General features: G+C 39.3%; 1 protein-coding gene across 3 annotated transcripts in view; it reads right to left on the reverse strand.

Moving 5' to 3' along the window:
• Positions 1-13,472, reverse strand: part of RPAP2 (RNA polymerase II associated protein 2) — a 46,011-nt gene that overhangs the window by 28,748 nt on the left and 3,791 nt on the right. For 2 of the 3 annotated variants that reach the window (XM_075508373.1, XM_075508372.1), the window contains exons 5-10: positions 13,117-13,182; positions 11,818-11,906; positions 9,500-9,535; positions 7,687-8,623; positions 6,523-6,617; positions 1,505-1,585 (exon numbers count right to left, since the gene is read on the reverse strand). In XM_075508373.1, coding sequence (XP_075364488.1) covers positions 1,505-1,585; positions 6,523-6,617; positions 7,687-8,623; positions 9,500-9,535; positions 11,818-11,906; positions 13,117-13,182 — 1,304 coding nt within the window. Of the gene's footprint in view, positions 1-1,504; positions 1,586-6,522; positions 6,618-7,087; positions 7,289-7,686; positions 8,624-9,499; positions 9,536-11,817; positions 11,907-13,116; positions 13,183-13,472 lie in introns of those variants that run through there. The other variant, XM_075508374.1, reaches the window with a different exon arrangement.

The raw sequence follows: 13,472 nt of genomic DNA on the forward strand, positions 1-13,472 counted from the left end.
AGGAGACTTTTAAAATATGATAAGTTATTGCTACATGAGCCAGGTATTGGGATCAAATTCCAAATTAGTTAGATTTGGTTCTGTTCTATAAATCCACAGGTGTGTATATATATATATATATATATATATATATGTATTTTTAGAAGTCCATTTTGGCTTCAAGGCTCCTTTGCTATAAACCACTTCTAAAACTTCATATTCAGGCCACATTGTCTTTGAATAGCAAAAATGATTTAAAATAGAAGTTCTGCTTTTGAGAACCTCCAGGACTTCTTACATAATCAATCATACAAAAGTAGATTGAAAGAGACCAAATGTATTTTTTCCAGTTCTATCAATCCATAAGCTAAAGTGATTATTAAGCATTTAGACTGCAGAGCAACAAAACTGTTTTAAGACACAAAGATCTTATTCAAATAGTAGGTATACACACAGTATATACATGCTACTCCAATATAACCAAAAGTATCTTCCCTGGTTTCAGTGTTGTTATTAAAATAAAAGGTTAATCACAACTTAAAAGACTGCAATTACAGAATCAAGTTCAAACACGCACAATTTTTTTAAATAAAAGAGATCATGCACAGAATCACCAGAAAGGAAAGGAGTACCTTCCACAGTAAGAAATCCTGCATATAGAGATCTGTGTTTTAGTGGCATCCTTCCAGATGTCAGATAAATCATAAGGAATCAGGTAGAGCTGGGTTTCTATTCACCAAAGCCTAGATTCCTTATGGCAAATGCTACACGAATGAGTTTTGGAAAATGTACGTGTAAACCGCATGCAGGTTGGAGATGCGGGGGGAAATTTCAAGAGTGACAACGTACACAGAGTTAGCAACTGTTGTTGCTCCTTTTCCTGACAATACTTCAAGATGCAGGACATGATTTAGGTCCAAGTTATGAGAGTTGTGTCCCAAATAAAACCTAAAAATGTCCAGAGAAGTTACCACCATTCTGTTTTCCCTCCTTCTTTATCCCAGTGTTTCCAAATACTGTCTTTAATGCTTCTGACTGAAGCAGAAGCTTCATCTGTGGTGATAAAGTGTCCACTAGATCTACTTCCCCTTGAAATCAGGAACGAGACAGGTCAAACTGGACCTTCTTCCTGGCTCTAGAAGTGAGTGGTAACAATTATTAATCACATTAAAACCATTTACCCGGCTATAGGGAGCCAGAGCAAAAGAAAGCGACAGATCTCAGAAACTCATGCTTAATAGGAGGTGACGAGGTAGCAGAACCTTTAAAAGACTCACCATCATCCTCCAGAGACCACTGGCCTAGTTTTTAAAAATCTACAAATACTCCTGGTGACCTAGCCACTGCCAGGAGCAGGGAAAGGGTTGACTTGTTAGTCCACAGGGAATGTGACATTACCTACATGAACACACAGCTAGACAAGGGCAAATCTGCAACGGGGCCCTCTCTGTACCCAAATCACAAATCATTCAACAGCATGTTTAATTAATAAATCAAGAATCTCTAAATAAAGACCAATACTCACCGGAAAGTTTTGACAAGATTTTTTAGCTCTGTGTAAACATCACTTGGAGTAATCTGAAGAGGGCCCAAAACTGCAGGTAATCTAGAAGGCAAAAGACCCTGGTCAATATACATTTTCCTCTCTTTCTCATTTCTTCTCAAGTAGGACTTCCACCAAAGCCCATGAAAGTTAATAAAAAGAAGAAGAGATTGACTTTTGTGCAGCAGATCAGGCCTGTAGTTTACATTTCAGATTCCTCTGAGTGGTGTCTGGGCAACACCTTCACTTTACAACAGCTTGTTTATAAAAATAAGAAGCTCTAGTTCAGTGTGAACATGAAGAAGAAATTAAAATATAGTTTTACATGCATACTCTATTAACTTCACATTTCAGTTCTGACAAGACATTCTTACAAAAAAAATCAGTGTTTACATTATGAGGATTAGAATTCCAGAAATATTTATATTTACTTCATTCAAAAATAATAATACAAAAGGAAATTACATGCTTAAATGAGGTTTGCACAGAGAATATATCTGCTAACCTCAGACTCACATAGATGCAACAGAAATAACATTCCACTGTAAGCCTGATAGTTGGAATCAAGATGATAGTAGGGTAATTAGAAAATTTCAAAAGAAAGGAAAAGACACATTGTCTCCCTACTTGACTGTGCATAAAAACTGACACAGCACACAACAAACCACTCATACTCTTCAACTAGCTGTCAGTATCCCCAAATGCTGGAAATAACATGCATTGTTTTTCACATTTAGGATGAAACTTTTGCCTCTATTTACTTGTTTAATAGTTAATATTCTCTTGCATTTGATTATCCAGTTATTTACATGTGTATGCATATATGCACATGGTGCATCAATATTGCTGGAAGAATCAAGATTTCTATTCTTCTTTACATCACTGCATGTTTTACAAAAACTGAGCATGAGACTCTTATCATGCTGGGCATATTCATATTCCCACTGAATTCATCTGAACACATCAAGAAACCATTTCTTTATCACAATGAAAATCAACTCTCTTACTTGAGTGTGACAGGACTACTGCATCACCTCATAAAATTTAAAAAGACCCACTAAAGAAGGGGATAGTCAAGAATAAAACCTTTGAAGAAACTAAGAAAACAACGTTCTGTCTTTCTTATCCTCTAGTCATGGAGTACCAGACTTTTTGCTAGAAGAAAGAAATTTTGCTAGAAGCTGAAAATGACTGACAAACTTGCGGAAAAATTTGAAGGAGCAGAGAAACTGCTTTACCATACAGTAGTAGTCCTTGGAATCTGTGTCACATTGACACTTACGGAAAGATCGGAGATAGCCACCTTTTTTGCAGCATGGTTTGATTCCACGTTTGTGGCCTGTCCACACTTATAGCAGGCAGGGAGAGAAATAGAATAGAGGTTTTTCGTGTTTTTGGCGGGAGTTTTGGTTGTGGGGTTTTTTTAGTTAAAAAAACCCCAAACTTCTGCAAAATCTAGTTTGGCTAGCTAACACAAACTACAACCACAGAAAAGCAAAATACCCCTAACAAAACCACCACAATCATGGCCTTCAAACATTCATTTATCTGCATTGCCTTGACAACAGGAGTATTTTCAAGGTCCTCTCAACTTTGACAATTTAATAATTTTAACAGCTACAGCAGAGATGCCTTAATCTCTTTTCTGAGACTCCAAAGCCCTTTTATGTATGTGAAAAAGGTCTGGTGTTTGGAAAGTTTTAAGATTCAACTCTGAGGGTCTTTAATGGTTGCAGCTAGAGGCATACTGATACCAGCCATCCATACAGAATCACAGAATCACAGAATCATATAGGTTGGAAAAGACCTTTAAGATCATCGAGTCCAACCATAAACCTAACACTGCCAAAAACCACCACTACACCATGTCTCTAAGTACCTCATCCAAACGTCCTTTAAATACCTCCAGGGATGGCGACTCAACCACTTCCCTGGGCAGTCTGTTCCAATGCTTGATAACCCTCTCGGTGAAGAAAAATTTCCTAATATCCAGTCTAAACCTCCCCTGGCGCAACTTGAGGCCATTTCCTCTTGTCCTGTCACTTGTTACCTGGGAGAAGAGACCGACCCCCACCTCTCTACAACCTCCTTTCAGGTAGTTGTAGAGAGCAATAAGGTCTCCCCTCAGCCTCCTTTTCTCCAGGCTAAACAGTCCCAGCTCCCTCAGCCGCTCCTCATAAGACTTCTGCTCCAGACCCTTCACCAGCTTCGTTGCCCTTCTCTGTACACGCTCCAGTACCTCAATATCCCTCTTGTAGTGGGGGGCCCAAAACTGAACACAGTATTCGAGGTGCGGCCTCACCAGTGCCGAGTACAGGGGCACAATCACTTCCCTAGTCCTGCTGGCCACGCTATTTTTGATACAAGTCAGGATGCCATTGGCCTTCTTGGCCGCCTGGGCACACTGCTGGCTCATATTCAGGCGGCTGTCAACAAACACCCCCAGGTCCTTCTCTGCCAGGCAGCTTTCCAGCCACTCTTCCCCAAGCCTGTAGCGTTGCATGGGGTTGCTGTGACCCAAGTGCAGGACCCAACACTTTGCCTTGTTAAACCTCATACAATTGACCTCGGCCCATCGATCCAGCCTGTCCAGATCCCTCTGCAGAGCCTGCCTACCCTCCAGCAGATCAACACTCCCACACAACTTGGTGTCGTCTGCAAACTTACTGAGAGTACACTCGATCCCTTCGTCCAGATCATTGATAAAGATGTTAAACAGAACTGGCCCCAACACCGAGCCCTGGGGAACACCGCTTGTGACCGGCCGCCAACCGGAGTAAACTCCATTCACCACCACTCTTTGGGCCCGGCCGTCCAGCCAGTTCTTTACCCAGCGAAGAGTACACCCGTCCAAGCCATGAGCAGCCAGTTTCTCCAGGAGAATGCTGTGGGAAACCGTGTCGAAGGCTTTACTGAAGTCTAGATAGACAACATCCACAGCCTTTCCCTCATCCACTAGGCGGGTCACCTTGTCATAGAAGGAGATCAGGTTGGTCAAGCAGGACCTGCCTTTCCTGAACCCATGCTGGCTGGGCTTGATCCCTTGGTTATTCTCTACATGCCATGTGATAGCACTCAGGATGATCTGCTCCATCAGCTTCCCCGGCACCGAGGTCAGGCTGACAGGCCTGTAGTTCCCCGGGTCCTCCTTCCGGCCCTTCTTGAAGATGGGTGTCACATTAGCTAACCTCCAGTCAGCAGGGACTTCCCCAGTTAGCCAGGACTGCTGGTAAATGATGGAAAGGGGCTTGGTGAGCACATCTGCCAGCTCCTTCAACACTCTCGGGTGGATCTCATCAGGCCCCATAGACTTATGAGTGTCTAAGTGGTGCAGCAGGTCACTCACCATTTCCCCCTGGATTATGGGGGCTCCAGTCTGGTCCCCATCCCTATCTTCCAACTCCAGGGGCTGGGTACCCATAGAACATTCGGCCCTGCTAATAAAGACTGAGGCAAAGAAGGCATTAAGTACCTCAGCCTTTTCCTCATCCTTGGTCACTGTGTTCCCTCCCCCATCTACTAGGGGCTGGAGATTCTCCTTACCTCTCCTTTTGCTGCTAATGTATTTGAAGAAGTGTTTTTTGTTGTCTTTTATAGCAGCAGCCAGACCGAGCTCTAACTCAGCTTTGGCCCTTCTAGTTTTCTCCCTGCACAGCCTCGCTACACCTTTGTAGTCCTCCTGGGTTGCCCGCCCCTTCTTCCAGAGGTCATAGACTCTCCTCTTTTTCCTCAGTTCGAGCCAGAGCTCTCTAGTCAGCCAGGCCGGTCTTCTTCCCCGCCGGCTCGTCTTTCGGCACCTGGGGACAGCCCGCTCTTGTGCCTTTAGGACTTCCTCCTTAAAGAATGTCCAGCCTTCCTGGACCCCTTTGCCCATAAGAGCTGCCTCCCAGGGGACTCTCTCGACCAGTCTCCTAAACAGGCTGAAGTCCGCCCTCCGGAAGTCTAAGGTGGCAGTTTTGCCGACCCCCCTCGCCGCTTCTCCACGTATCAAAAACTCTATCATTTCATGATCGCTCTGCCCAAGACAGCCTCCAACCATCACATCGCTCGCAAGTCCATCTCTGTTGGTGAACAAGAGGTCCAGCGGGGCACCTTCCCTCGTTGGCTCACTCACCAGCTGCGTCAGGAAGTTATCTGCCACACGCTCCAGGAACCTCCTGGACTGTTTCCTCTCTGCTGTATTGTATTTCCAGCAGACATCCGGCAGGTTGAAGTCCCCCACAAGAAGACATGGACTAGAAACTCTTTTAGCAAGCAAGACCTCTGCTTAAACTATTAAGAGGTTGGAAAACACCACTTCCTTCTCTGTAGATTTGTTTACCAGTAACAGTATGCTTAATGTACAGGACAAATATTTGCACTCCTCCCAATCAAGTTCAAGTTTTTCAGTTTAGACTTGAGCAGTTGGTACATACAGCTATTTAAATATTTCATATTTTATGTCCACCATAATCTACTTTTAGGCAACTTACAAGAATCTAAATAGTTCAGATTATTTCCAGATAACTGAGGGAAAGGAGGATGATAAATAAAGGGCTTCCTGTGGAATTTTTTTTTTTAAGCACATATTCTCATTTTAAGCTCCATGTGTTATACCAACATTTAGATCCAAAAGCCACAGAAATTTTCAGTGTAATAGCACAACTGCATTGACTTCTGCCAACTACTGAAGAGTGGCAACATGCTGTCATGCCAGCTTGGAATGCTGTCAACTACAAGCTCCAACACTTGTAGGAAGGCACAGGTTTCTTCTACAGAAAACCTTAGTAGTGAGATTCTGCCATCTACCTGAGCAGGCTGTGCAAACTGACATCTGCGACTGTACTGCAGACGACTGTCTCAGAAATAAATACGTTCTTCAGGGCAATAACGGGTTTAAGTTATGACTAAGGCCACCTAGAAAAAGCCAGAATGTCCTTGCACAGTGTGTTTGTTTCTTAAAATGATGATGAATGAGCACCAACTTCAGCTTGGTATTTACCAAAGTAAAGGATACTTACGCTTTTCTCAGTTTTTCAAGGACGATTCGCTTTCTAATCTGCATTTGTGCATTTGAATCAACAAGTGGGAAAGTGAGATCTTCCTGTTGATCATCCTGTGTTAGACAAAAAACTTTAACAGCTATAACCTAGGATTTAATTAAAGTCAATGCATCAAAATAGTCACAGCTTATCAATAAATGTTTAAACATAAGAAAATTCTTATCTCTGAATAGAAAAAAAACAACCAACCAGTAATTTCTTAATGGACAGAAGTTTGTTTAAACTGACCCAACATACAGTGTGCAGCTAACCTACTTTTCCCCTTCCCTTTGCTATATACTTTAATTCAACTAATGGTAAATTCCTTCAAAACTTAAGTCAGAGTAAACTTTTTCCAAGAAGCTATGTTTTACAAGAGGCAGCATTATGAAAATTATACCCTCTGATGCTAATATCACACTTGATCTTAAAAGCAAAAGCAATTTCACATGCCAGTACAAACTGTACAACCTACCTAGCCTAGTCAGCATACTGTTTTTACAGTAGTGACAAGAAGACCCAGCTGCTGTTAAGCTGCTTTGTCTGACCTGCGAGGGGTAAAACCTCAGACCCCTCTATTTCTTGCGGTCTGCAAATCCTCCTGAGGTCTTTTTCCAAATTGTCTAGATTGCAGCAACATATCCAAACAAACCAGCAGGTTCCAACTCAGAGAATTTTAACAATAAGTAATGCCAGAGATCTAGTCTTAGTCAAGAGAAGAAAGAAATCCAATCTCAAGTATACCCTGTCATGAATAAAAGGCAAAAAATCATTAAATAAAAATTTTATTTAATGAATCAAAGGGGGAGGGGAAAAAAACCCAAACCCAAACATGTTTCCTCCTCACCCAAAGTCTACTCTGTCTTACAACAGATAGTTCCATCTAAGTAAACCTTCCTTACCTTCATGCTTCAGAAACGGAAAGACAGCTATCAGAATTGAATGTGTCCCAAACAGTCATACAAACTCATTCTTACCAACCTAAAATACGATTCCTCAACCTTATGGGATTGTTGTGAATCTATCCAACCTTCCTTTCACTATTTTAGATTAATAGCTTATGATGACAGAAACAAAGAACTTGTAATAATTCTTTGAAAGCAGGCTTTATACAGCCTCGACACTATTCCACTGGACACTTACTTTGTCTTTGCTTGGATGTTCCTCTGCTTGTGTATGTGTCACTGCCTCTTCAGCCAAGATGCACTTTCCTTTATAGAACTCTTTTACTCGGAGTTCTAAGAACTCTGTTTCTTCTTTTAACTTTTCATAACTAGGCACAGGCTTAACTATTCCACCTGGGCTTCTGAAAGGTAAAGAATAGTTCAAACTGTTTTCAGACTCCCCTATAGCAACAGTGTTAGGATCATCAGCTGCATCTAAGTCATCCTCATCAAGTTCTTCATTCTCCTGGTTGGCAGATGATATGCATTCTGATGAGCATAAAGAAGTGTAGTTTGGGCCATAGAGAAATTTTAAAGTTTCCTCAGTTCTCCATTCCGTAAGTGTTTGCTTAAGCACTTCCAATAAACTGCCTTTGGAATTAACTGGATCCCTCAGTTCAGTTTTATGTTCTTTTGAGTTAGCTAGGGTTCTTTTAAGATGTTCTGCCCCTCTTTTGCTCACACCTAGAAAAACTATCTGTGAACTACTACAGGTGTTTTCATAGTTTTCTGAAGCCCTTGATTTTCCTAGAGTAGTATTTTTTGAAGGCGTTGCAGTTATTTTATTATGAACAGAGCAAGCATACATTTCTTCCTGAGCATCTAATTTACAATCAGATAGTCGTTCAGTGGCTTCTACCACATCTGAGTCTTCAGTTTTAGGGCTGGAATAGACTTTCTGAGCATGCTTCTTTTTGAGGATGCTGTTTCTGTGCAATTGCTGGGCAAAATTGGCTGAACTTAACTGACTTCCTGGTAGAACAGAAGAAACAAATTCTTGTTCAGTATCACTACTGCTGTCACTGGCTGTGTCGTGAGAACCAGATTCACATGGATTTGAAGATATCCTAGGATTTTCAATGTCAGAAGCCTTAATTACTTCATCACATAGTTTCACCTCTTCTCCAGACTGTCCACTGTAACAGAAAACACAAGCTATCAATGAAATAAGAAATGGGTGTTACTCGTAATAGCTTTTCATTCTTGTAGAAGAAAGATAAATAAAGCATTTTTCCCTTATAATAGAAGTATATTTTGCTTTAAGAATCATGGCTGCTCTTCTAAAAGTCGTCTTGAACTCAAAGAGTTGTAATGTTCTGCAATCAAGATGACAAGTACAGACACTATTTAGAGAAGTGAATTCTCAGTTGCTTATTGGCAGTTAGAAAAGAATAGTAAACAAGGTATTATTAAAGACAACAGAATAATGTCAGACTTAGCATGATGAATAGTGCAATTTTAAAATGAAGTTAGGCATCTTAACAAATATATGAATATAATACCCTAAAATCAGTGGGACAGCAGAGCTGTTTTTAGCACATATAAGTTTGCCACCTAATGGCCATGTGTTGCAAAAGAAAACAAACAAGAAGTCACAATACACAGCAAGGTACAGACAGATGACAGAATAGCATGATTTCATTTCAGCTGATACAGATGTTTTAGATTAAGAACTACAGAAGCTTTCATCACGTCTAATTGGTACCGTTTTCTTTATAAAGAATAGATGGTATAAAATATGCAAAGTACAAACAGTGTATTTGTTTCAGATTTCAACAGGCTCAATTAAGACACACAGGCCAAGAGCAGCTGTACACTAAATCATACAGATCAAATATGCTCTTTTAGAATCACAAAGGAAAAAAGTAAACAAGACAAATAATCCTTTCTGTAGGTTCTAATAAGGTCTTTTCTATAACACAGGAAATCAAAGATTCCCCTTTCACCTGATATGATGCTAATATTTCTAACTAGAAGTGCATATAACAAAAAAAAATTGTCGTTCAGTGTACCTCTGTCCCTCCTTCAGCAGCTCTATATCTGGTGGTCTGCAAAAAGAAGACAGAGAATGAAGACTTTCCTGCTAAATCAATGCTCTTGAAATACACATTAATACATAAAATACATAGTTGAGGTCGGAAGGGATGTCTGAGGATCTTCTAGTCCAACACCCTCTGTTCAAAGCAGGGTTAGTGAGAGCAGGTTTATACATACGTGTTCACAGAGCCTGACTCACACGCCTGCAGCACAATGCTGTTATGCTGAACAACATTCAACAGAATCAGTAAGTCACACAAATGTTAGTCAGAAAGGACCTCTGGAGGTCTCTAGTCTGACCTCCTGCTTGTAATGCAATTGTTGTCAGCACTAGTTTAGGTCAGCCACAAATTCATGAAGTTTAAATCTTGAAAATGTCTAAAGATGGAGATTTCAAAACATTGCTGACCCTGTTTCATTCCATCATAACCTTAGTGAAATTTTTTTTCCCCAGTGTCCAACCTGAACCATCCATGTGGTAATTTGTGGCCATTGCCCCTTGTTAAGTTTTCTGCCATCAACCAAGAATAGTTTGGCTCTGTAATCTTTGTAACTTTTTTTCAAGTAGTTGTAGACTGCTTTCAGACCACCCCTTGGTCTCCTCTTCAACAAAGTAAACATGCCAAGATCCTCACAGGTGACAAAGTTCTGATAGTAAAAACAATCCTGGGCCATTTATACGAAAATGCTCCAAATTAATGCAAAAAAAATATGAATATTCAGGATATCTTTACTTATTTAAAATTTTACTTTGTTAAAAATTAGGCTGTCAAGTTATACTGCTTTAAGAAAATGGAATTCAAAGGTTTCCAGAAACTAACAAAGGTTTCCATAACTAAACAAATTCTGACAGGTTTCTTTTCAAAGCTCTACTTGCAGTTAATCTGCTTCAATTCACTTATGAGGCAGCATCACAATGCTATTCATTTTATCCAACACTAAATGTTGAAATCCTCACCCACCTGTCCTATGAATGAAAAAAAACCTTTTAAGCATGCACTAAATGCAAGTCAATGCACTAACACCTCTCTGACAGTATACAAAAAACCCCACAGGTTTAACAAGATGAAAGCTGCACCACCCATATGAATGAATTGAGTTTGGAAACTAAAGGTGATAACATACAATGATTTGAATTATTAACTACATATAACTCTTCTTCAGAGTTTTAAGTGGAGGTTGTAGTCTCTTCTGTCAAAAGAATTTCAGATATCCTAATGTGTAAATGTTTATCAGTGTGTGCACGTGTATATGGTTGTGCAAACAGACATATCTAGCCATGAACTATCTGGGGGTTTGTTTGTTTGTTTTTTGAAAATACCGCCTCCCCACCACCACACAGCATAAATAATTAACTATGTCAGGCATATCAGAACTATACACTTTTGAGGTTAAGAATAAAGGGAGATTTTAGAAATACTTTCTTTAAAGACAGCAAAACTGGTAAGCTTACTTAAACATTTAATGAAGAGACTAGTTTTACCTACTAGAATCCCTCAGATCAAATCAGGCTGTTCTAAACCTCTTCTCTCATTGATCAGATATTTTATATGACTGATCTGAACTGTGTAACCAAGCTCACACATATAATTTCAGCTACTTTCTTTTGTGGAAAACCAAGAGACTATGAAAAGTAGTGTCTTGGAGAATGAAAGCTGAACAAATTCAGCTGAACATTCTCTACGCAAGTATTTATTGTTAAACAGTGACACCCATTGGCTCAATTCATTATTTGCAAGCCTATGTTTCCTAAGCTAGGAACATGGACTACATCACGCTGTTCCAAAATGTGTATTGCAGTAACAGCTGGAAATGGGCAATCTGAAATTAGAGTTTTAGCCAGGATAAAGAACCTCTTCATATTATAGTCTGCTTTCAGGTGCAAGCATTCACAGTCTAACCTTAAGACCAATGCCAAGGGCTGTGCTAAAATTAGAAAATCTCTTTTAATAGGATAAGATTAATTCAGCCTGTACATTATATGGTTTGTAAAAATCCAATCCTACTAAATAGATTTTAAAGTTAATAGTTGACTATTATTTATGACTAGTCTGCCCTGTAAACTAACATGGTCAGGTCTACTGAGAAGTCATGAGTAGTACTGAGTCATGTCAATTATTGTGATCAATATGGTAACAACACTTTTAAAATGAACACCATGCTAAGCTAACATGTTAACATCAGTTACCTCTGCTTCAGCCTAATCATTTTGATGCATTGCAGCTAATTAATTAGCATTGCAGAGAAAATAATATTCTCAAAAGAAGCAACGGATGTATAAGGTTATACTTACTTTTCTTCTTCTCGCATCCATACTGGACTTTTGGAAATTTGAGCTTCAAAATATTTAGATGCTCTATAGCAAAAGTTGCTGCAAAAGCACTGGAAATGAGAGAGAAAGCAAGAAAATATGACTAAAGACAACTTTAATACTCATAGAAAGCTACAAAAGTCATCGTTTTTTATGCCTGTAAAATTTAAGTGCCAATTCACATTTCTTTTTAAGCCTATAACCAGGTTTTTAATTCACCTGAGAAACCAAACTCTTCAAATAGCTGTATCTCACTCCCCACAAGCCACTTGAAGCTTCTTCTTTCTTTTATTACATATTGAGAACCAAACCAGTGTTGGATTCTACATAACAATAATTTAAAAAAAACCCCAAAACTGTTAAAAGAGCAATCCCTAACCCAACAAGATGGTCATAAAGACATGCAATAAAATTCAGGTGTTTAATAATGAAAATTTTGGTTGGCAACAGAACTTGGATATTTTGCAATACTCAGAACAACACCTAAAATTTTGCAGTATTTTTAAAAAATTAACTTGCACACTTGCACCAGGGAACAAGACAAAACATCTCACTTCTTCTCTGAGTCTCGCTTAGTAGCTTGAGAAAGCAATTCCCAGAATTTTGTGTATCCCAGAGTTGTAACCAGAGGAAAGGAATGTATACTAGTGACACTGAAGAAATTTGTTCTGGAACTAGAAACATGTATCCTACAATTTAGCGTATGCAAGCACCTGTAGGTGATTGCATATCCTGTGAGCAGGCAAAGACGACTTTTACTCAACCACACGCATGAATATGCTTAAAGAAAGAAACAGACTTTGTGAAGAGATAGGTTTTATGTTGAAAAGTCCTCAAAAAAGAACCCTAAAGGTGGTCACACTAAGGAATGCATAAGACGTAACTTGTATTACACTACTGCAAACTTCAGTGAATGAAAAGGATGTGCACTTTGACACTACTAAAGCTCATTGACTATACTGGAGCAAAATAGAGAACACTTCTTCACAAATGTCTTTAACAGATCAGCTGTACCACATCCAAACTGCTACCCAAGTAAAACTTTCCATGTTATGTTTAAATTTAGAAAAGAAAATAAGTGGGTTTTTGTGTCTCCAAAGAGAGCATCTAGAAACTGAAACGCACAAAAACCTTCATATTCTAACAGTTCACAAAAATGATTTTCATAAGAACCAAACATATCGGCTCTGAATCAAGCCACTATACGAATGCTGCTACAAAATGCATTCCTGATGTTGAGACAATATTAAATACATTTTTAAATAAGACTTTTTACCATACCTTTCTTTCAGTGATATCATAAACTCTGTTAGTTTTTGTTGAAATTCTGTACTTCTGTTTTGGCACCTAAAACAATATGCTTTCATCAGTAAGACTGTTACTTCCATCATGACTTTACAGAAAACTTCATTCTTAATTCACATATTTTAATACGTGTAATACGTTCCATTTTAACTAAATTGCATATTACAACCACCTTTTCTCTCAATTCTTTTGATACTGTACCTTCTCAGATGTAAGAACAGCAATTTATCTTTAATCATTTACATCTCACTATCAGTAAAAGACAACTTCAGATCTACCAGAAAGCCAGTACTGAACATAAAACAACGGAGCTGCCATGGTAGAAACTTTAC

Source organism: Mycteria americana, chromosome 7 (assembly GCF_035582795.1).
Source record: "Mycteria americana isolate JAX WOST 10 ecotype Jacksonville Zoo and Gardens chromosome 7, USCA_MyAme_1.0, whole genome shotgun sequence".
In the NCBI taxonomy this organism is placed as follows: domain Eukaryota; kingdom Metazoa; phylum Chordata; class Aves; order Ciconiiformes; family Ciconiidae; genus Mycteria; species Mycteria americana.